Below are 24,282 nucleotides of genomic sequence, written 5' to 3'. Positions count from 1 at the left end.
GATATAATTAAAACATAGATTGTACTCCTCAAACGGCGACACTTTTGTTCAACGACTTTTAAAAATTATGAAGTATTTAGACACCCTACACAAACATACAAAATACAAAATAAATATTATCTTCAATGGACGCCATCGCCACGCCATATCATTGTGATTGACGTTGCTTGTCATGCCTTAAACATAACAGAATTCGCAATACATTGCGTCTTAGAATAAACTGTAAAGTGTATTAAAAATCAAACCACAAGTTATTTTTAAAAGTAGCTGAACAAATGTTGGTCAGTATGAGGAATTGAGGAGTACAGCCTACAGTTTAATTTTTTGCTCATATTACAGGCCACACCCGGTATAATGAGAATTTATTTCTAAAATATAACAATTACAATTAAGGTGTGTTGTACATTAAGTGTCATGGATAAATTTGGAATTTCTTGGACTATTTTTTTTTTAGTTTTAAAGGAGCCCACTGATTAACAGTCCGCCGGGCGGTATCGGCCTGTCAGTTAGCACATAATTTTGATAGTTCCGAACAACTGACAGGCCGATACCGTGCGGCGGACTGTTAATCAGTGGGCCTCTTTATTAGACAAAAAATTGTAACTGTTATATTTTAGGGATAAATTCCCATTATATCATAGGAGTACACTATTATATCTATCTAAATGTTACGTGAATGTGCTCTCGTTTCCCACATCAAATATACAAATATGTTTTGGTCTGATGGTTCAATGGTAGAGAATGCCTTTTGGTTGTCTGCCTTTTTATTTACCTTGTGTTACCGTAAACATACAGATAAAAAGTTAAATCATGAGATATGTCTTATGTATATTCAATTTCCTAAGCCGAAAACGTTCTATTACTAACTGAACCGTAACATCCCTTAATAACGGAGCTGGAATGGATGGAATTGATGCCCTAACTTCGTTGCGACAATTCAAAGACAAGTGGATAATAAAGGCACATAGTCTCTACGCAAATATGTTTACTTTATAATTGTTGTAGAAATATTGCGTCTCGTTAGCGAGTTTTCAGTTCCATACTCATGCATTTTGTTGGCGGTTTAAGTGCTGCATAACATGGTAACGCCGTGATCTAATTTAAACTGTCGTGAGTGAGGGTCGTGCTTGAAAATAGAGACCTAGGCCCTCCAAAAGTGACTAGAAATACATGAGTTACACCGTAAAATTAGTTTACTGGTAACGCCATTTTTTTAATACCTATTCACCTCGTTATTGTTCAAGTGGGAGTAAAATCTGCCCTATCACGTATTATACTTCATCTAATGTTCATTAAAAACTCATTCAATTATGTGACTTGTTTTTGCGTAGTAAAGTATATATTTAAACCCCTTTTTGTTGTCAGTATAGTTTTGGGTCAGAGACAACACAATATCCTTAATCAAGCAGGCTAAGATGCATTTTGTGACATCGAAACGCGACTTTAACTAAAATGTTGAAAATTGGCATTCATTTTTATCCTCTAGCCGCCCATACGTCAAACCCTGCCAAGCAAAATGAAATTTTATTTTGTCAACCCAAAGTTCATATTGGAATGGAAGAGTAGACCTTTTTATAGGTCTCTGGGCGGCTAGAGGTTATTCTTTCAACCCTGGATATGACTTGAGCCCGGTTATAATTTAATCACACCCTTACTTCCTCGTGTTGACACACACATGTTGTGTGAAAATCGGCTTTATATATACAACGAGCGACCCGCCCCGGCTTCGCACGAGTTAACAAATTATACACCTAAAACTTCCTCAAAAATCACTTTATTGATATAGACCGCGAGCCGTGACCATATTTCCATGACCAATCTCCTCCCGGGCGATAACCGGGCAATGTATAATGATCCCTCATGGACGTCAGCTGCCGCTCCGTTGGTGGGTTGAGGAATGGCAGCCACCGAAACATGTAAAAAAATTAAATAAATTTTGTCATCGCCTCCCGTTTGATACTTTTTCAGAAGATAGTTTAGACGTTATTATAAAAAAAAACCGCCAGCCGGTTGTATAGCGGTGGAAAGACGTCAGCTACTTGCATAAACGTTAAAAATAAGCGCTGTACCTTTTTATTATAGTAGTAACTAAATCGTGAAACTTTGCATGTAGTATTTCATCAGGCATTTCAATAAACGCCTTACGGATTTGCGGACATAAATGGTAGGCGCGTATTTTTTACAAGTTTAAATATGCAAGTAACTGACGGTCTTTCCACCGCTATACTGCTGGCTGACGGTTTTTGTATTTATAATAGCATCTAAACTATCACCTGGCAAAGTATCAATCGGGAGGCGATGACGGGCTATATTTGCTCCTGGCCAGCGGTCTAATTGGTGAAAACCGCATGAAAATCCGTTCAGTAGTTTTGAGTTTATTGCGAACAAACATACAAACGTGTTTGCTCATTTATATGAAAAGCTTTTTTCATGTATTTATTATTTAATTTGTTTAAAGCCAATTACATTTTTATAAGAAAATGGGTTCTGAATATTGATTTGTTGTCGTACCTACTGTGTTTAGAAAGCCTGAATATGCCTTCTGTCTCACGATATCTTCGCATCTAAATAATAGGTATATCATCAAATACAGCTATATCCAACAATTTGGATGCCACTAACTACGCAAGCTTCAATACTTAAAAAGCCAACGGCTTAAGAAAATGCTACCTACATTAAACATAATCGGTACACATTAAAGGAGGTAGGTACCTTTGATAGGACAGGTTAAGTAAGTACATACTTAAATTAATGACTGTCACGAAAAGTTCGAAAACGTACCCAAGAGATGCCTTCTTTTACTGAAATTAATTTAAGCTGGTCGAAACTGTCCATTTGAATAATTCATTGCTTTCTCGAAGGCACGCCGAGGCGGGCAGTTTAAGAACCTTCCGAAGAGGGTCATTTCTTAATCATAAAGTATTACCTAAGGGTCCTAAGGCAACTGACCCTCATTATGTATGTACATCATAGAAGTAGCATCCTATAGAAGTGGTGTGCGCGTGCCTCCGTGAGGGACAAAACATACGCAATGCGACAATATTAAAAACACGTTTTAACATTCCTGACAATATACCAAAAACAATCTACGTAATTCGGTCGGGTTATTTGTTGCCCACCATAGCCCATACTAACAAAAAGGTGGGGAACAAACAAAAAGTGAGACTGTGACAAGGACAAGCAATAGTACCGCTTTCTCTGCTACTCCTACTGAAAGTTCTATACGTGTATCTCGTTCGGTCATTTGGCCACTCCCCCGTGTCTTCTCTATGTTATTGTACCTCTATGATGTACATACACATTGACTTACGTAAAATAAAGATACTTCTGGGAAACAGATTATGATGTAGTTGATGTGGTTGGTTGGTGTGGTTGGTGGTGTAGTTGAATAGTTGAATAGTTGTTCAGACGTTTGTCTTTATAAGTCTTTATACCTAAGTTAAGACACGGATGCTGGCACGTTCTTAAAGTCTTATATTGAGTATAGATTTTATTTGAACCTTTTGAAATTATCACCTTGAGATTAAGTCCAACCCCATCAGAGCCATGGTTTTTTTTAAAGAAGAGGACTTTCCGATTTCAATATCCATTACATTTTCTCCATCTGTATTACTTTTTACAATTGTGCGAGTAAATAAAATTATATAAATCCTCGATATAATATAAATAATTACGAGAGTTTCGTATTGACCGGCGTAGTTTTCACGAGCTTCAGTGCAATCATTGCTTCACTATCAATTCGATTTGAGCTGATTCAATCACTTAAATAGGTACCTACCTACTCGTAACTATCGTGATAGATTAAGTTATACAGCAGTGGCCCTGATTGAATCACAGGCTTGTTTCAAACGGCTTAGTTCTAATAGGTACCCACTATTATCAAATAGTAACATCTGTGTAAAACACGCGATAAAAATCGATCGGGATTTTTAGGTCCTTTGCACGAACCCATATTGGTCATTTATGATGTTTAACCGCCAAAATAGACCTAGGACTTAAGACACTATGTTAATTATAAGCAGTTTTAATGGATACGATTTTCATACGCCACTTTGACGCCACTGTAACGGCCTAGCGGTCCGTTATTTCTATTACTATTTATAGTTATTTTTTCGCCCTACAATAACATCAGAATGATATTTTAAATATATTATTTAGTTATCGCACCAATATATAAACGGACAAGTACCAGTGAAGCCAGATACTCATTAGCGAGCCGTAACCGTAACCGTTGCATGTACTGTAACCAAAAAACAGTAATGTTACGGCTCGCTAATGAGTATCCGGCTTAAAATGCACGATATTTGAATCAATCAATCATCATCAATTAGATGTCATTTTAATGTCAATGCACATTAGAATTAGCCTGTGTCTTTTTTGTGTCGCCAGTAATAAGTTTTCAATTTTGGTTAAAAATCGTTTTAAAAATCGGTTGCGTACGAATCTAATAAGTATTAAACATTCATAACACGAAGTAAATACAACCACCTGTAGTAGTTTCAATAATAAAAACCTTTACTGCACTATAAATTCACAAAAACGCGAGGCTTGTGGGTTTTAGGGTGAGCACAAGAAAATAATGAGGTGATTCGGATTCACTTTAATGGCAGAAAAAAGAACTAAATCGAGAGTTCAATACTCATAAATTTCAACAGATTTTTAGTAGGTATTAGGCTTCCTAGTAATGGCCACAAGTCAATTTAAGGGTACCCACACTAATTTGATGTAATTTCTCTTCATATGCGACGGTTTAATTGAGATTTAGGTATTCTGATTTAAGCAAGCATGACATGATTTTTATTTATGGCTTTTTTAAATTAACTTACCTATATACGTGGACATTATTGTATTCTCATAAAGTTTTTGTTATTGTAGAAGTAAGAAAAGCTTTTCTTTTAAACCAGCAATAGGTCTAAGTATAATATTAATCCTGTGAATGCTATTTATTTCCAGAAAAAGAAAGAGAAATATAAAAGAATTGTAAGATTAGTTATTCAACGCGAACACAGAAATTCGAAAACTATCCATCTGCGTCTCTGCCACTCGAATAATGCAAGAGTAATAGACATTAATTTTCTTCGTATTTGCGGTGGTTATCCACGTATTTCGTGAGTGAATATGCGGAGCCCTAATAATGGCTTCGTGCGCACAATATCGCCTACTAAACTAAGGCAATAAATAAGTTTTTGGCAAATATTTCATTTTTGGTACAAGCTTTTATCGCTGACTGTACTTTTCTTACGACAGACAACTAATACTCATCGAGACAATTCTAAAAACCCCTAACACAATTAGGTTGCGTTGTTTCATCACAGAGTTCCTATGGCCAACTCCTGTCTCCATCATCAGATCAGCTCGAAGGTGCCATAATAATATTGCATTGTCATCGTCGGAAATCGGGAGGTGGACCAAATTTAACTTGCAAGATTTGATTACACACAGACAGACAGACAACGGTCAGGTGAAACTAAATAAAAGCTTGTAATAAATAGGTACGTTCGTACGGAGGTTATTATATTACGGGGGAAAATGAACAACTATCTCCAACATGAATAAACCCAGAATTTCCGTGGCGTGGCATTAAATAATGTAATGATGTATAATATTGTAATAAAACTGATCTTTAATAATGTATGTATTTATATTTGTAAACTATTTATTTGTTGCCAAGTATGCTCAAATAAATAAATGAATGTATTAACTGAATGGTAAATAAATGATTTAACATAAAAAAAGTAGAATACCTTTATATTATTTTAGTAGTAGGTAGTATATTGTTACATCCTTAAATATTAAAGATATTACTTGTAACGCTATAAGGCTTCATTTTCTAGACGATCTTCAGTCAGTAATTAAATTCAAGAAGTTCCTTTGGCCAAAAAAATGCACATCTAGCACGTCTGGCTGAACCCGCGCTAGCTCATAATATTATATTATGCTAATTCACGGTTAGTGTATGGCGATGAGATGAGATGAGATGAAATCTACGGCAAAATGTGCTAGTAGAGGTGTCAGGTAAATGGTATTTTGTTAACTTGATAATCAATTAACAAACTATCAAACCTACTATCATAATACAAAATCTTTATATTGCCAATATTGGTGACCGTACCGTAAAATAATATTTGTTATTTTCTGTTACATAAAGCTGCATAATTAATTATGTTACCTATTTCAATATTATGCTATTCAAAATGTTTATTAAAGTATAAAACCTTGAACAAGTGTACGTTGAAATACAAAATAAATCCTGAAAATCAAGCAAAACTAGTATTTTTTCTGAGCAAAAAGAAAGCCGAAACGTATCTCTATCTAGCCGAAACACTCAAGGTTGTGTCAATTAATGTCAGTCCTTTACGCCAGTAACAGGAGCAACAGTCATGACAAACAGAAACAAGATGATGTAATTGTCTAACGCAAGGCGGTTTACGTGTTGTGTTCCCAATTAATTCTGTTTACAGATAGAAGTAGGGCGTGTCAATTTGTAGTAAAACTCCACGCTTATCATTAACGATAAAATGACACAAAAAAGCCGGTTGAGGACTTTCGCTACCAACAGACTAGCAGGCTACGAGCTACGGCGTAGTACTGCAAGTACAAATAGCTAAGTATTTAACTCAGTATTTTTTATTTTACCAGTACAGTGAGCTGTGAAACTGCATGGAGAAATTATAAATGAATTCATTAATAAATGTCATGCACTTATACGGCTGATAGTACATACATACGATACCATTTTAATACAAATGTACATTATAAGAGAAACAAGTGCCAAGGAAATAAGGTTCCTCTACACGTAATGTAAGGGTTGATACAATTCCGGGCGTGTGGCAGATGAAGGAATTTCATCCTTGATTGAGCGCGGCGCGCAAAGGAATGCTGCGAGTTGATAACGCCGCCGGCTTAGCTAAGTATTCCTAAAAGATTTGTGACTTGACTGTGACCTCGTTCCTAGTATAATCAGAACTGGAGATTCGGAATTAAAAATACGAGCAATCAGAATTTAAGACCCAACCACAGCGCAGGCGTAATGGCTCACGGCGTAGTAGTCTTGTGGTATTTGTCCGAGTTTTAAACCTATTGCGATAAAGTTTATAATATAAAGTAGGTAACTGATAAGAAATTAGTACCTGTATCTCAGTTGTACACCTCTTTAAGGAATTTTCAGTTTCGTGCTCATTGATATTCACACTTTTAAAATATCACATTATCAAAACAGTATTAATAGAAACAAAATTTGTCAAGTCAATTCCACGAGACAACATGAGGAAATAACTCAAAATTTGCACCAGATTACTTCGTCACTGTTGTGGATGATACGCAACATTCTCATCAGTTTTTGAAGAATAAAGAATAAATATAATTTCCGTTAAATGTCCTGAAATATGTTTATCATTTGATTTCTAAGAAGGACAAATTCGTTTTTCTCCAAGGAATCCAATAAGTCAATAATATCCATACGGTAGTGTTACAAAGAACCAATTTGAATTTGAGTTGCAGAGTTTTCTGGAGCATCCTAGGTGCTGGCTACGAGAGGAAAAATGTAAATCTAAGTATGCAAAAGAACCACGGCCGCTGCACGTAATGTCCTCAGATAACCCGCACGGAAAGAATACGTATATCCGTATATAATAATATACGCTTTACATAAAAGAAGCTTGGTTAAAGTTAGTTTTAGACAGCGATTTTGTTCTACAATATTAATACATATGTACATGTGTATTAACTTTAACTGGTTATTTCGATAAACAAACAATTATTATAATAACACTGCTCACAAAACTTATTTCATCCCCATGTCTTTGAGGTACCTAAGCTATTATAATGTTTGTTCGCTGACAAGGTAAATAATTCAGCATGACTATGAAGAGGTGAGAAGCATCTATTCCCATCGGAAACGTTTCCTACCTACTCTTATGCAAAATATAGCAGCCCAAGAGCCCAATGGCGTTGTGGGCCCGAACCGCAAGCGGATTTGCATTTACTGGCTTATGGAAATTCTAAGCCGCATTATACCGAGTGGTGAAAATGATTTTATTGCGATAAGCAGAAGTTTAAGAAAGTTGTGGTTTTCGAACTACTAAGTCTTTGAACAGTCAACCAATTAACTACAGTCCTAGGCCACTAAAGAACCTTGTCGCTTTAACTACTAAAGATATTATGACATATATCACTCATAAAGCACTTTCGTAAAATATCAAATTAATTCATTATGACGTGGATCTATAGTCGCCTAGGAATCAAATTGTTTGACTGTACTTGTGTTCATGAAAGCGGAAGGGGCTTAGGTTAATTTTCTTTTACCCAACTGCGATGTCGTGCCGTGCTTCATACAACTATTTACCTAAAGAGGCATTCGAACTTTAAAATCCCATAACCGATCTAGTGTGAAATCTTGTAAAAGGACTATAAAAGGTCGCTTAAATCGCTGTATTGCGAGAATAATTATTTGAACATGAACAAGGGGGTTACCACTCCAAAGCGGCTGGGTCGATCGTTATATCACACATACCTACATTTCCAACTAGTAATTACAACGAACACCTCCCTTTGTCTCTGGGAACCTCCCATAGTTTACACAAAAGATTTAATTAAACTGTCATCAAACAGAGTCGATTTTTCGACAGGTCGTAATCGACACGTCGCTTTTGAGAGGGCTTGTATATCTCTTCCTCTGTCGAACAAAAGAGAATAAAGTATCAATTGTTTACTCCATCTAGAGCTTACTGCGAGTTTCTATTGATGTTGATGTTACATTGCACAAAGCAACGTCTTTTGTGCGGAAAATAACAACTTGGGAAAACCGTTTAGATACATTTATTTATGTTTTTCTAAACTTGTGATACTTAATACTTGAGTGAGCTTTATTCTAGTCTTAACAATTGTAATATTTATTGTTTTGGGTCATCTTGCTCATACGTTTTCAGTATACTGTTATTACTGTTATTAAACGACGATGGAAAATATCTAAACTTCTCTGACTAAAATTGTATTCATTTACTTATAAATGCTAACTTGTTGAAATGTCTGACTAGGTGTTTATTGTTTGTCTAGACGATGTCATTATGGCGAGGCAAACTTATTTATTCTGAAACATTTTTGCTAGTGGCCTCTAAACAAAAGAAGCTAAAATAACTTTGAGAGTTTTCTTTTGGTCGCAGATCTGCATAAAGAAATATTTGTTTGTGGGAGGGTCAAGTGTTTGCAGATTTCATTAGTCTTAGAGTTAGTTATTGGGATCGGCCCTTGCTCATGTTTATTACGAGTAAGCGGAAGAGGTCTAGATTTAGAAAGATTGAATAAAGGATTGGATGAATAAAAAAACTAAGTAGATAAAAGACTATAGGTTGCGGTTTACAAGTATGTACATAATCTATATACTCGTATAACATATTTTTTACCTTTAATTCCAATGAACCGCTTTAAAAACGTTACGTTTTTCATAAAACACCAAATTTATTAATTTTGTGATTTTGTTTTAGTAAATTTCTCTTTAACAGACAAAACAAATTCAGTGAACAGAAAAATACACCGTTCTTATCAAACCTTTAACCATGTTAAGAGTAGGTGCCATAAATACGGGATCCGGGGCAAACAATTCAAAACTAAATACATACGAGTAGTAGATAGGTACGTAAAATATGATGAAGGTAAACGCGTGTTTTGTTAAACAAATTAAAGGCATAAAGCACAAAAGACTATTCGTGGCAAAGGGTTGACAGCCTTCATAAGGGGCACAATATGACTGTGACTAGCATTGCATACAATCTACACATGAATACTGCTATGAATCATAATTATGATAACAATACCCAAACAGGCAGCTTTAGAAATTTAACTACAGATGTGAAATTTTCAGTGTTAATTTTCTCAGTTGCTCAAATGGCTAGTATTCGCTACGATTCGGGAGAGGCTTAAGCGTCTCGTCCATCATATAACCGTGATATAAAGGTTAATTTACTTATAGTATAAAGTTAATTTAAGATGATCAGCTATCAAATGTACCTATCAGATTACCTTTGTGCTTCGCTCCATCGATTTAGTGATTAAAATGGTGCTTTTATATCTAATATATGCTATAGATTTACAAGAAAGGTTAAATTTTCACTTATATAATATACCGATACTTAAATGCTGCTTTTGAAGACGAGCGCCTCTCCGGACGTACTCTGATGTGGCCCACTTCTCAACAGTATCAGATTACTTTTGTGCTTCGCTCGCTCCGTGCAGTTAGTGCTGATAACGGGGATGGTTGTTATATGGATAAATGTAGTTGAATTTCTCCTTTATATACTAGCCTACACAAAATTACTATTTCCACCGTCACTTCTAAGCTAATTTGGTACAGTCAGCAGCAGAAGTTGCTATGCGGGCCATTTGTCCAAAATTTACTTGACGCCACTTTATTGTTAAGAAAACAAGAGCGTGTCATGGTAATTTTGAACACGTACGCCCGCTTAGCAACTTCTGTAGCTGACTGTACCTATCCTACATCACAACCCGTAGATTACCTTTTCCAGCTAATCTTCGTAGCTAGAAATAGGCGAATGAAAAAAGGCGTCATGATTAGCTATAATTAGCGCGGAGCTGAGAAATTTAAAAATAATATATTATACAATTTGTTTTATAAGAATTGCTACATACATAAGGGATTACGACATTTTGAAATGATTATGATAAAAATACTTACTGTGCATTCCTACCAACAATACCTATTGAGAATTAAATTCCTAAGCTTGATTTATATTAGAAGTTAGCATTTTATAAACGGAAGTCTTATTTGAAAGCTTAAGTTTTTAAACCGTAGCGGTTGATTAAGCTCTATTTTTAGTTTGAAAGTTTATAACTGTGCTGTAGTGAGCTTTGGAACTTCCTATTTCGAACTTTTCTGTAACTCTAGCACAGTTCTGGCTTAAAAGTGGACATGATTTAAAAGTTGTGAACTAGGTAATGTATTTCAAGCTATATTAAAAACCTGACTAAGTACAACTTTTGCGAATTTTCAATTATGAAGTATAATTGCGAAGTTTGTTGTGTTTGATCTTTGAAGTATGCTTTTTATAAATTTACATGAATTAGAACGTGTTTCGTTATAAATTATGGCACATACACATTTTGTTATTGGTGTGTGTATATAATATTTACATTTGATTTGACATATAAATATTTTAGTTGGGTATACTCGTATATCTACACAAAGCAAGTAGTATTTATTTGTCTCACCACATACCCTTACAATGTATTTACTAAAACGGGACTAAACCGTGTATAATTATAAACTTGAAAATTACCACCGACGTTTCGAAGACGACATTGTTTTCGTCATTTTCGTGATCCAGAGAAAAGACTGACTTGAGACTGATGGCTGGCTGGCTGGCAAAAGCAACAATCTTCTAGCTGCGCGAGTTTTTCGTACTACCCATACTTGTCTTGATCTTGTTTAGCAGCTTGAACATTTTGAAAACCCTACGCTTGTCACTCGGTCGGCACACAACACTCACGACCGGATTTTCAACCGGCGATATTAATGAATGCTACTTATCATAGGCCTTTTTGTCTATTGCAGACGATTTATGGTGTAACACCGGAGAAACACCGTTTTTGGTGGCTGAATAGACCGATGCGAGACCGACATGACATGGTCTACCACAGGTTAGACAAGTTTGCGGAAACTGGTACTGAGACACCTTGTCGTCGTTTTTGCCTCTTGTCAGCGAGTGCGGCGAACCAGGTCTCATCACAAAACTTGCGACCCTCCACAACACGTGGATTCTATTCTATCCCTGGATGAGACCCTAAATCCATGGTCTCGATTGAATTTTTTTTGGTTTCATTGGATTGTAAAATTGCTGCATAATATTTAATACCTATTTTATTGTCGTTAGGGCGATGTCGCTGGTGCCGCCCGGCGGCGCGGACTCGCCGAGCCCGCGCCGCGCCGTCAGCCCTCTGCTGGAGTCGCGACGGCCGCACTGCACGCTCGCCTGCGACTACTGCGCGGCCGTGCTGGAGGACAAGTTCAAACGTAACTATATACAATGTTGTAGTACATCATGTCCTTAGGTAGATGTTGCTGGTAGTGCCCAGAGCTCCGGTAGCGTAACTTTAACAACTTGAGAGCTTTGGACTTTTGGGTGATGTTGCTGGTAGTGCCCAGGGCGCTGGCAGTGTAACTTTAACAACTTGAGAGCTTTGGGCTTTTGGAGCACCATCAGACCCAAATCAGGAGGAATCGTGACGTCTGCATTGCATAGTCCCAATTTATACGCGGGATATTAAAGTTCAAAAGTATTTGCTCTTAACTGAAGTAAGTATACCTACTGTGAGCTGCAAGTTGTTTATGTTAACAAGACTTATGTTAACTAATCTAAGCCTAAAATACTTACATATAAATACCTACTACTACCAAAAAACGGCATTGAAGCAGTCTAACTTAAAGTATTCCAATCAACCTGCACACTCGTAATGTATGAGTCGGCATACCGACCTCACTTTCAACCAGCTAACCATTTGTGTCAACCGCATCTAGAACACTCCGCGCCGGCTCGGCTCCATTCAACTAAACTAAGTTGCATTTATCAAAGGGAACGTTTATACAATGCGGGAAATGTAATGCTCTTGAAAGTAAAGTTAGTAATGTGCTCAACGAATATACAATTGCAAAAGTTTTGTGCTTGCACGAACAAACAGAGCGCCCTAAAGTGTATTTGGACTAATGTAGTTTAACACTTGAAATACTACGTAACAATTTCTAGTGGTGTGATTTTGGCTAAACGTGTTAAACCGAGAAATTGTGTATGGACCAGTGTGATTTAAAGTAATAATTATGTGCGTAACTATTCAATTATAACTTTCTGAATATGTAGATATATTTGAACTACTCTAACTCATGCCCTTGAGGGCGTCCATACTCCATCTGACGTCACGGCATTATTTAATCGAGAAATTCTGTATTTTTCTATATCCTTAGTTATTCCGCAGCGGTAAGTTTCCGTCATTCAAAATTGATCTTTATTGCCAGCTAATTAAATTTAATTTTCTACATCAGGTAGTGCAGAGATGCGTAATCGAGGCACGTCACCGCTGTCCGTATCCCCGCGCCAGTCTCTTACGGGGGAACCGCCCTGGACAGTTCCGGAAGATGATAGGCCAGACTTCTTAGCGCTCAAGGAAAATATACACAGAATAAACAAGTAAGTGTTTTCGCGAAATCAAGCAGCTATTTAGATAAGAGCGAGTAACTATTTATCGGTTTATGTCTGAAAGCTGTTAGCCACATAAGGAAGTTTTCTGAAGAATAGTTTGTTATGAAGTTCTAAAAAGGATCTCTAAATTGGCTTGGTAACAAATATAATTCATGTGGGAAAATAATTCAAGTAAGTAGGGTAAAAGTCGAATAGATACCTAAGGGAGATAGATGTCTCAGTTTGTACGTAGCGACCTGTGCGAGCGGTAGCTCTACAATTTTTAGGATTCCGTACCCAAAGGGTAAAACGGTTTTTAGTTTTAATGTGGGTACAGTCGAGGTTAAAGATATGTTTACACTTTTGCACCTTACTCCTTTGTAAGTAATATGTAGGACAAAAAATGTAAACATATATCTTTGACGTCGACTGTACAAGTAGGCAGTTAAATCAATGTTTTGAAATAAAATTGATGATGATACATTTTTAATAGTAAGAAACTTAAAATTATTTGACACAATATTGCTAGTAAATAATGTTTAATATAAAGTAAAATCCTCACTAAGTGGATGAAGAAGGAATCACGCAGCGACAATAAATAGGATAACGACGGAGGACGGCTTGTTATGGAAATCGAGTTTTAAACTAGTTGAGATCTCCATCTGACCTTTAGATTTTTAACTATGGATAGTTGGTTGGGTGGATACTAAATTATTCTGGAATCTAAGTACTGATTTGTTTAGCTGTTTGTTTATTGTATCTTTGCTGTGGTAGTTTTAACTCACATAAATATATCTAAATTTACTTACCAATTTTTTTACTAACCGGTATTTTTTATCCTTTATATACATTTATTTCAGTTTGTAATTTAAATATTAGTGTTTCTACTTGAAATAATACAATTTAAAATATTTTTATATAACATAATCAAATTTGTTCTCAGAGATTTTTTGGTTAACATCATCAACCTTGCTCGGATGTTAACCTTCAAATAACAAATAAATATTTATATGTATTTATCATATCCATAGTACCAGCCTATAATCCTATGCAAACAGATGAGATTCGTAAAATCAGGCTAGAGTCTGGCTACTGAAATTTTACCTAAGTTATTGGCGGGAAATTCAAAAAATCTCGGACTGGTCACACTTTGTGTAGTAGGAATTATAGGTTTGATACTAGACAATATTTTTGACAAGTAAGGTACCTAAGGAAATAAGTTTAATAAACGTTTACGTGGTCTCAAAGTCAGCTCACATAATTTCTACCACTATTTAAAGTACAGTCAATGACAAACACATATGTTTACGTTCCAATATTTAGATTTTATAGATATATTTCAGAACTTTTAGTTTATCCGTTTCTTTATACACTTGTCCTGTTTCTGAGATTCAGGCATTAATAAATTCACGTACATACTTAATCAAAGTAATAGGCAAATGTTAGAACTAGTATTTAAAGTATCAAAATATTTATAGAGCACCAACCTCATAATTTGTTTACATTTGGTTAGGAGTTGTAAACATTGCAGTTTTTCGTTATACAACGCTACACATCGAGTTCGCACATTGTCGTAATTATTTACGTGTTTAAATAATAGTTTGCGAACCTCACTCAGTATAGAAATTATTAATATTATTTAAAATAAACCCCTTAAATCCAGCAAACAATTTGAATGAATGACATAAATTGACAACTGACTTGTACCTTTTTTTTAAATCATAGACAATTGGTGATACAACAACGAAATATCTGTCAACAATTTTTGGCTAGCCAGACTCTAATAAGCAAGATTGCGTTAGTCCACAAGAGCCAAGCAGCCCGATTCGAACTTTAAGATACGTCAGTTAATAGATCTAGAAACGATACGGATTAGAGTTTTCAATATCAAATGTGACATTTCTTCAAACAAAAACGTCACTTTTGACACTGACACATCTAATCCACATCGTCACTAGATCTATTAATTGACGTAAGTTAAAGTTCGAATCGGGAAGAAGGTGTGTGTTCCAGTATGCAGGACACGCTGCTTCATAATTCCCTCCTATTCATTCCAGCGCTTTGAATTGCCTCGTGTGAGTGCTTTCACAGAACAGGCTTGTTATGATTCTAGTTAGTTACAAAGAAAATGATATTTCCAAGAAATTTCAACTCTTCTAATTTCACAGATAAAACTGAAAGCAAATACATACCTACACTGATCTTACTTTGATCAATATCAAGAACTGTATAGTTACTTACTTGTTTTACGAGCAGGAAAAGTTGTTGTTCCACCCCTCGCGTTAATATTGATAATCGAGAAAGGAAAGCACTCCAAAAGTGGATTCGAGTGATGTGAGGGTTTTAAGGCACGAGGGTTTAATAAACTTTCCTCTAGAGTGAAACATAAAATTTATCACCACGCCAACTCGAGGGGACTTTTAAATCATATATCAGGGACATTTTATGACTGATTCACTTAACTTTTCCTTTCTGTCTGTTGCCAAGTCGAGCACAGCAAACAAAGGCATAATATTTTCTCGAAGCCATTCAAAGCATTATCGACTTCCATTATACTTCTACAATGAGGGTTTCCGCGATCGAGTTTTACACTATAGATGACAGTACCGTGGCGAGAGGTCTAGTTGTCATAATCCACCAATCATGTTGTTTTTTTATTGGTAGATTTTGACAGCAGCTGTCAAAAAGACTTCTCGTCACAGTGCTGCCATCTAGTGAAAATCTTGATCGCGGAAACCCATTACACTGTTTGTTTAGGGACTGCGAGACATCCACGCGGCTGGACATGTTGTTGACGCAAGTTGAGCAATACGCCAACAACCTCGAGGCCCTGGTGGAGGAACGCACGTCGGACTATCTTGAAGAGAAGAGAAAGTGTGAGGAGCTGCTTTACCAACTCTTACCAAAGTATGTAAATAAAATATTTAGAGAATTATAGCTTAGGTAGCATCGACCTAATTATGGAGATTAGATTAAGGTGCCGGAGGTTTAGAGAGCGGAGTTTTCGAAAAATTGTTTATATTTATAAGTGCGCAATTTTATTATTGAGGGAGCTCATTGATTACTTTTTTTGTTAAAACTTACAACAAATTAAAATTAATAAACATAAAATCCGCGGTCCCGAGCACGCATAATATCCATTTTATTGGAGTGAGGTGAGAGTGAGAGAAGAACATTGAAAACATCATCATCATCTCAGCCATAAGACGTCCACTGCTGAACATAGGCCTCCCCCTTGGACCTCCATACGTGCCGGTTGGAAGCGACCCGCATCCAGCGTCTTCCGGCGACCTTAACAAGATCGTCTGTCCATCTTGTGGGTGGACGTCCTACGCTGCGCTTGCTAGTCCGTGGTCTCCACTCGAGCACTTTTCGACCCCATCGGCCATCTTCTCTGCGAGCAATGTGGCCTGCCCATTGCCACTTCAGCTTGCTAATCCGGTGGGCTATGTCGGTGACTTTAGTTCGTCTACGGATCTCCTCATTTCTGATTCGATCACGTAGAGAAACTCCGAGCATAGCCCTCTCCATAGCTCGTTGAGCGACTTTGAGTTTTGAGATGAGGCCGATAGTGAAAGACCACGTTTCGGAGCCGTAAGTCATCACTGGTAACACACATTGATTAAAGACTTTCGTCTTGAGGCACTGAGGTATGTCGGACGAAAAGACATTACGTAGTTTCCCGAACGCTGCCCAACCGAGTTGGATTCGGCGGTTGACCTCTTTCTCGAAGTTGGACCTACCTAATTGGACTACTTGTCCTAGGTAGATGTACGAGTCAACAACTTCGAGTACCGAGTTCCCAACAGAGACTGGGATGGGCACAACATTGGCATTTGACATAAGTTTCGTCTTGTCCATGTTCATTTTCAAGCCCACCCGTTGTGAAACTCGGTTGAGGTCATCGAGCATCATGCTGAGTTCCTCCATCGACTTTGCCATGACTACGATATCGTCGGCAAACCGAAGGTGAGTGATGTATTCGCCGTTGATGTTGATGCCAAGTCCTTCCCATTCCAGGAGCTTGAAGGCGTCTTCCATTACGGCAGTAAACAGTTTCGGAGAGATAACGTCTCCCTGCCTTACGCCTCTTCGCAATGGAATCGCCCTCGTGCTCTGCTCCTGTACTCGGACCGACATGGTGGCGTTACTATACAAACACTTCAACACTTCGATGTACCGATAGTCAATATGGCATCGCTGAAGAGACTCAAGCACCGCCCATGTTTCCACCGAATCGAAGGCTTTCTCATAGTCCACAAACGCTAAGCATAATGGCAAGTTATACTCTTCGGTCTTCTGTATAACTTGCCGCAGCGTATGGATGTGGTCTATGGTACTATAGCCTTTTCGGAAACCGGCTTGTTCGGGAGGCTGGAAGTCATCAAGTCTGTGTTCGAGACGGTTCGTGATGACCCTTGAAAACAGCTTATAGACATGGCTCAGAAGCGTGATGGGTCTGTAGTTCTTCAATAGGTTGTTATCACCTTTTTTGAAGAACAGCACCACCTCGCCTCTATTCCATGTTTCAGGCGTTATGCCCTCGGACAAGACGGAATTAAAGAGCTTCTGGAGGACTTTAAGTACCGGTGTTCCACCCGCTCTCAGAAGCTCTGAAGTGATTCCGTCTTTGCCCGGCGCCTTGTTGTTCTTAAGCTGCTTCAGGGCCATCCTAATCTCGTACAGACTGATGTCCGGGATATCTTCGGTATAATGTCGGGACAGCTTGGCTCTTGGATCTCCTACCAAGCTGTCAACGGGCTTTGCGATCGAAGTGTATAACTGTCCATAGAACCTCTCGATCTCACCTAAAACCTCCGCTTTGCTCGACGCTATGCTGCCATCTTCCCGTTTCAACTTTGTCAGCTGGCTTTCCCCAATAGACTTGTCCTTTGCGAACACTTTGGAGCCTTGGTTTCGCTCAATAGTCTCTTTAATACGGTTAGTATTTGTCGGAGCTGTTATTGACGAACAGCTCAGCTGAGGGGTTGACTCTTCAAGAAAACTCCTGCTTCACGTTAACTTATTTTAATTCTCTTTTTACAAAGGTTTAGGTATGTACATATGAGACGGTAGTCGAGAGCCGTGTGTGGTATGCGCGGTGAGTGCTCGCCGCGGTCGTGACGTCATCATGCCCCTTGGCCCTCACCCCTCGGGGACTGGTTTGACCGCTGGTGCGTTAACAACCTGCCCCCCTTGAAAGCTGCTGCTTTCAAGATCGTTCATGCAGGGGAGGGGGCACACTCGGTTGAGTGCTCTTCTGACCACGCCCTTCTGCGTGGTGAAATCTGCAACCCTGCAGACTCCGTCAGCTCCTGGATAAAGGTGTAGGACTCTCCCGAGTCTCCATTTGAGTGGTGGGGTGTTCTCCTCCTTGAACACCACCAGGTCTCCAACCTTGAGCTCCTTCTGCCTCTGGCGCCATTTGGTACGTTGCTGCAACTCGGCCAAGTATTCGTTCCGCCATCTTTGCCAGAAATGCTGGCGCAGCTGCTCGATCCTCTGGTACCTATCAGGGTTTTTAAGACAAACGGGGGGTGACGGCAGTGAAGTCATGGGTCTCCCCACCAGAAAGTGCCCTGGAGTCAGAGGGTAAAGATCAGTAGGGTCTGACGAGAAAGGAGTGAGGGGTCTGCTGTTCAGGATCGACTCAATTTGAGAAAATAACGTGCTCAGCTCCTCAAACGTCAGACTAGCGTTACCCATAATTCGCTTTAGGTGGAACTTGGCCGATTTAACAGCTGCTTCCCAAATTCCACCGAAAGTAGGAGAGTAGGGAGGAGAAAAAATGAATTTAATGTGTTCCTCATTGCCAAACTCATAAACTGAATTTTGAGCGGATCTTAGCATTCTACCCAATTCGTTATTTGCCCCAACAAAGTTAGTGCCATTGTCGCAATAAATTGTATGCGGTCTACATCTACGAGCCATAAAACGACGTAAGCTTAGGATGAAGGCATTAGTGCTAAGATCGCTGACTGCTTCCAGGTGGACGGCCTTAGTTGCAAAGCAGACAAAAATGTTTAAATAGCATTTTGTTATGCGGTTACCCTTTCCCTTTTTGCTGGAAATCATGAAGGGTCCCGCAAAATCAAGGCCGCATACCTGGAAGGGGTAAAACGAAGTAACCCTATCTGCAGGTAGATTGCCCATCAGTGGCTTCATAGCTTCACCTCGAAGTCGTACGCATGTTACGCATTTATGAACAACGCTACGCGCTAACGCCCGACCGCCTACTGGCCAGAATTCGTCGCGTATGGAGCTAAGGAGCAACTGAGGGCCAGCATGTAGTAGACGTAGGTGTTCGCCTTCCATCAAGAGCCGTGTGAAGTGATGCTTACCGTCCAATAGGATCGGGTGCTTTTTTTCGTAATCGCAATCGGCATTTTGTAAGCGACCACCTACTCTAATTACGCTGTCACCGTCAACAAATGCAGCTAACTGCAACAGATATGATTTAGTTTTAAGCTTCTTTCCCTGTAAAAGTGTAGTTAATTCTGTAGCATAAGTTTGATTTTGTGATAGTTTTACTAAGTAGGTTAATGCGTTGTTTATTTCTTCTAATGTTAAGGTTCCTTTTGTTTTAGTTTTAGGGTTTTTACAGTTGTGAATAAAGCGAAAGATGTATGCTACAATTCGTTTTAATTTATTTGCCTTGGAATAGTTTTCAAATCTTATCAAGGGCGATTGCTCAATATTAATCATGGCAAATATTGAGTTATCGCTCTGCTCTTTCCTTTCAGGTAAATTGGTATATATAGAACCTATATTCTGTGGCCAGCTACTCTCATCATGTAATAAAAAGGATGGGCCATGCCACCATAAATTCAGTTCTGGCAATTGGCCAGGTTCGACTCCTCGCGAGGCCAAGTCCGCAGGATTTAAGGCGGTTGGCACATGCCGCCAGGAATCTCTGGTAGTTAATTCATGTATATCATTAACACGATTCGATACAAAAGCCTTAAATAGTTTTGGTCTGTTGCGTATCCAGCCCAACGCCACGGAACTGTCGGTCCAGAAAACCTTGCGATCCAGAGAACAGCGCAATGCATTGGTGACCTTGGCTGCTAGTCGCGCGCCTAGCAGCGCTCCCGATAATTCAAGTTTTGGGATCGTTAATAGTGCCCTAATTGGGGTCACGCGCGTTTTGGCACATACAAGATTAATAGTCACATTGCCAGCGCCATCTGTCGACCGCAAGTAGATACACGCCGCATAAGCGGCTTGAGAAGCATCCACAAAACAATGCATCTCAATTGAAGTTGGGCTAGAACACAAAACGTGTCTAGGTACCTTTAGGCTCGCCAGAACATGCACGTTTGATAAAAATTTAAGCCAGATTTTTTTTACGTCCATTGGTACTTTATCTTCCCAAGATAATTTAAGAATCCATAAATTTTGAAGTAATATTTTTAGCTTTATTGTGCATGCGCTGAGCAAGCCCAGTGGGTCAAATATTTTGCAAGTATTGGACAAAATTACCCGCTTTGTTATGGCACAAGTATTTTTGTCCAATTTTACTGAAAACTGTAGGTTATCATGATCAGGAGACCAAATTAAGCCTAAGACGCTGGCTTGTTTATTTAAATCTAATGACTGAGTTGAAGTACAGTCATCTTCGAAAATTTGTGGACAATTTGTTCGAAATTTGTGAATAGGAAAGCAAGCTGAGGCAAGCGTTTCTTTAACTATCTCGTAAATGTGCCTTAGCTCGTTTTCACTCTCAGCGCCACTCAGGAAATCATCATAATAAAAATCATGTTTAATTATTTCTGACACTACTTTGTCGGGACATTCATTTGCCAACTGTACTATACACCTAGCGCTTAAGAAAGGCGCTGAGCTGGTACCATAAGTCACCGTATTTAGCCTAAGTACATCAAGCGGTTTGGTTTTATCGTCCCTCCAAAGGATTAATTGTAGATGGCGCTGCGATTCGTCCAAGACAATCTGCCGGTACATTTTTTGTATGTCCCCGGACAAAACAAATTTATGTTGGCGAAACCTAATCAAGATATCGAATAATTCATCCTGTATAACGGGTCCTATATGCTGTATATCATTAAGGGATATTTGTGTGCTTGATTTAGCACTACAGTCAAAAACTACCCGCAATTTTGTAGTTTCGCTGTCACGAATAATTGGGTGGTGGGGGGCGTAATAACCGAAGTCGGGCTTGTCAATTTTACTCAAGTGACCTAGTTCTTCGTACTCCTTGATAAAGTCGCAATACTGTTTTTTAAGTACTTGATTTTTTTCCAATCTAGTTTCTAAGTTCAAGAATCGTTTTTTCGCCATATTAAAACTATCGCCAAGTGCGGTTTCCGGATTTTCACGTAACGGCATTTTAACTAAGAATCGACCGTTATCTAAACGCCGCGTATTATCTAAAAAGTGTTTTTCGCAAATATTATTCTCCTCGCTATTAGTGACGTTTGGTAATGAAATTTCTTCAAGTTCCCAAAACCGTGTGAGATCTTGTGAGATTTGTTTCGTAAAGCAACAACGCACAATCTCGTCCTCATCCGACTCGACGTCACCCGTGGGCCCCGCGACCAACCAGCCTAGTTTTGAAGACTGAAGAATAGGCTTGTTTGGTCCAAGTTCTATTTTCTCCGACGTCGTGATATTGAAGAAAAATTCAGCACTAAGTAGCAAATCGATTTCAGAAGGACGATAAAACCCAGGATCCGCCAGCTGAATGTCCGCAGGTATGTTCAATTCCGAGGTATCTACATAATTGTTAGGTAGGCTGTCTATAAGGTGCTCCACCACGAAACAACGAATATTAACTTCATAAGGACTCGTTAACGAACTTACAGTGAGCTCACATCGATCTGAGACCGTAAATGATAATTTATTTAAGCCGTACACGCAAGCTGACTTTTTGTTATTGTCAGAACATCCTAACTTATTTTTCATGCGTTCAGTCAAGAAACATTTCTGCGAACCGGGATCTAACATAGCTCGAACAATGTGAGATTTGTTATTATTGACGTTCGTTATTTTAACTAAAGCTGTGCATAACAATATCTCCGGATCAGCTGACGCGTTAGCGGCGCACGCGCTGGCCGCGCTAATGACGGGCGCCGGACCAGCTGTTTTATTATCTGCCTGTAAGGATAATGATTTATTATAATTATGTAATAATGTGTTATGTTTTTCCTTACAGACCTGACACGAACCGAGCCGGCATTGTTCGACGTTATGGCCACGCCTCAAGCAGTTCAAGCAAAGATGTAACTTCAAGGCTTCGCTTGACCTACTTTCGACGTTCATGTCCTTGAACTTGACACACTCCGAGATCCTATGCGCGCCGTGGCACACTGGACACGTCGGCGGCGCCTTACTAGAGTGTGTTTGTTGTTTACGAGATGCAGTTGCAGCAGCGACAAACGCCTTACTAGCCTTAGGCTGTAGGTATTTATTTTCGGCTGGTTTATCGCTCCTGCAAGCTACCATTGTTTCGAGTACATCGGCCCGACTGCGCAAGAATTTCAAGAACTCGGATAATGCAGGTAAGTCTGTTAAATCAGCCTTATGTTCTTCCCACTTTCTTGACGTAGTGGGGTCGAGTTTACTCGCGACTAAGTAGATGATTACGTCATCCCATGAATCAGTCGGGCGGCCTAAAGATTTAAGGGCGCTTAAGTTTTTTGTGACGTGATCAATAAGAAATCGAATTGACCTATGAGACTCTCGAGTCTGCTGATCTATGTTAAATAATGCCTTCATGTGATTATTTATAAGTAGATTTTTATTATCAAATCGTTCGCATAGTAATTCCCATGCCGTTTTGTAGTTTTTAGCTGTAAATTCAAGTGATTTTATTACGACACTGGCACTGCCCTCAAGAGAGGAGCGTAAATAATGATATTTATTTATGTCAGGAATGGACTCGTTCACATGGATCATGGCTTCGAAGGTGTCGCGAAACTCCAACCATTTTAAGTAGTTTCCATCAAAAGACGGCAGCGAAATGGTCGGTAAACGGATTTTACTAACAGGGCCCGTTTCGAAAGTCGATTGGGCTGTGCGTGCACCTTCGGAACCACGGTCATCATTGTTCTGATGATAATCAATTATCTCTTGCGTGGCTGAGATGAGAGAAATGAACTGCGTTTCTATGGCGTCCCTTTCTTCCATCTGTTCATCTAACTTAACACTATTCATTTCAATCTGTGTTTGAATTGAGTCAAATTCCGAAAATAACGTTTGCAATCTAGCCAAGCGAAGAGATAATTCTTTAATTTGTAATGAAGTTATGTTTGAACGATCCATTTTTTGTATATTAGAAAGATAATCCTTATATCTCGTTACACGACCCTTATAAGTGCCTCTTTGTTTTACTAATTCTTTTAAAGCTTCCTCTGACATTTTCAGTTATTTATTTATAAACTAAACACACTAATTCAATCAAGGGCAAATAAACAATTAGATAGAATAATTTGTGCACTCAAACCCAATTAAAAGTCTTGACAACTGGTCCACTGGCACGTTGACTTGCAGCGAAGTAGGTGACGTGACGTGACGACAACACGCACTGCTCGGCACAGGAATGTGGGCAGAACCCCCGTAATCACTGGAATGCACGGTTAGGACCGTATGAATTTAAAGAACACACTAATTTCCAGCTGATTTAGGGAATATCTTAAGGTTTGAATCGAAATTCCTAACGGAGTTCTTGTTATTCTGGTTTTAGGTTACTGAAATTGTATTAAAGCAATAATTTGCTATAAATTTATTAACTAAATAAAAATAGCTTAAAGCAAGATATGAAGTGAAGAAGAAAGATTAAATTTTATAAGAATTAAGCCGAATAAATGCTGTTGCTATGCAAAGCTGATGCAACACAAAATGGACGCCGCTTATCGCACTGAGTAGATACACCTATTTAATGTTTGCAATTTACGTAGTTCATGAATGCAAGTAGGCTATCCTTAACTTTATGCACAGTAACGAATAAGCAGCGATTTTAATAGCTATAGCACTGATTAATTAATATTTAATCACGAATTATGAGCACTTCAAGGTCTAGACAAAGCTGAGGCTGAGCACTATATTCACACAAATTAAGGGGAATGGGTGGATCACAGGT

General features: G+C 38.6%; 2 protein-coding genes and 1 long non-coding RNA gene across 3 annotated transcripts in view; 1 reads left to right on the top strand and 2 right to left on the bottom strand.

Annotated features, from left to right (window-relative positions):
* The window catches only part of LOC134668106 (uncharacterized), a 518,821-nt gene that overhangs the window by 201,098 nt on the left and 293,441 nt on the right, over positions 1 to 24,282 (bottom strand). The window lies entirely within an intron of this gene.
* The window catches only part of LOC134667998 (atrial natriuretic peptide receptor 2-like), a 53,466-nt gene that overhangs the window by 22,004 nt on the left and 7,180 nt on the right, over positions 1 to 24,282 (top strand). Inside the window, exons 2-4 of the mRNA XM_063525435.1 lie at positions 11,886 to 12,025; positions 13,049 to 13,193; positions 15,942 to 16,091. Coding sequence (XP_063381505.1) covers positions 11,890 to 12,025; positions 13,049 to 13,193; positions 15,942 to 16,091 — 431 coding nt within the window. The 5' untranslated portion in view covers positions 11,886 to 11,889. The remainder of the gene's footprint in view (positions 1 to 11,885; positions 12,026 to 13,048; positions 13,194 to 15,941; positions 16,092 to 24,282) is intronic.
* LOC134667897 (uncharacterized) lies at positions 18,129 to 23,701 on the bottom strand. The gene is made up of 2 exons (XM_063525306.1): positions 23,647 to 23,701; positions 18,129 to 22,298 (listed from the first exon to the last, which is right to left on the bottom strand). The coding sequence occupies exon 2, from the start codon at positions 22,146 to 22,148 to the stop codon at positions 18,330 to 18,332; it is 3,819 nt and encodes a 1,272-aa protein (XP_063381376.1). The 5' UTR covers positions 22,149 to 22,298; positions 23,647 to 23,701; the 3' UTR covers positions 18,129 to 18,329.

Source organism: Cydia fagiglandana, chromosome 1, assembly GCF_963556715.1.
Source record: "Cydia fagiglandana chromosome 1, ilCydFagi1.1, whole genome shotgun sequence".
In the NCBI taxonomy this organism is placed as follows: domain Eukaryota; kingdom Metazoa; phylum Arthropoda; class Insecta; order Lepidoptera; family Tortricidae; genus Cydia; species Cydia fagiglandana.
Note: the sequence above shows the minus strand (reverse complement) of the source record. Positions and strands in the feature narration are given on the sequence as shown.

Coding starts and splice junctions, on each gene's coding strand:
- LOC134667897 (XM_063525306.1), bottom strand. CDS start 22,148: ATGTTAGATCCCGGTTCGCAGAAATGTTTCTTGACTGAACGCATGAAA.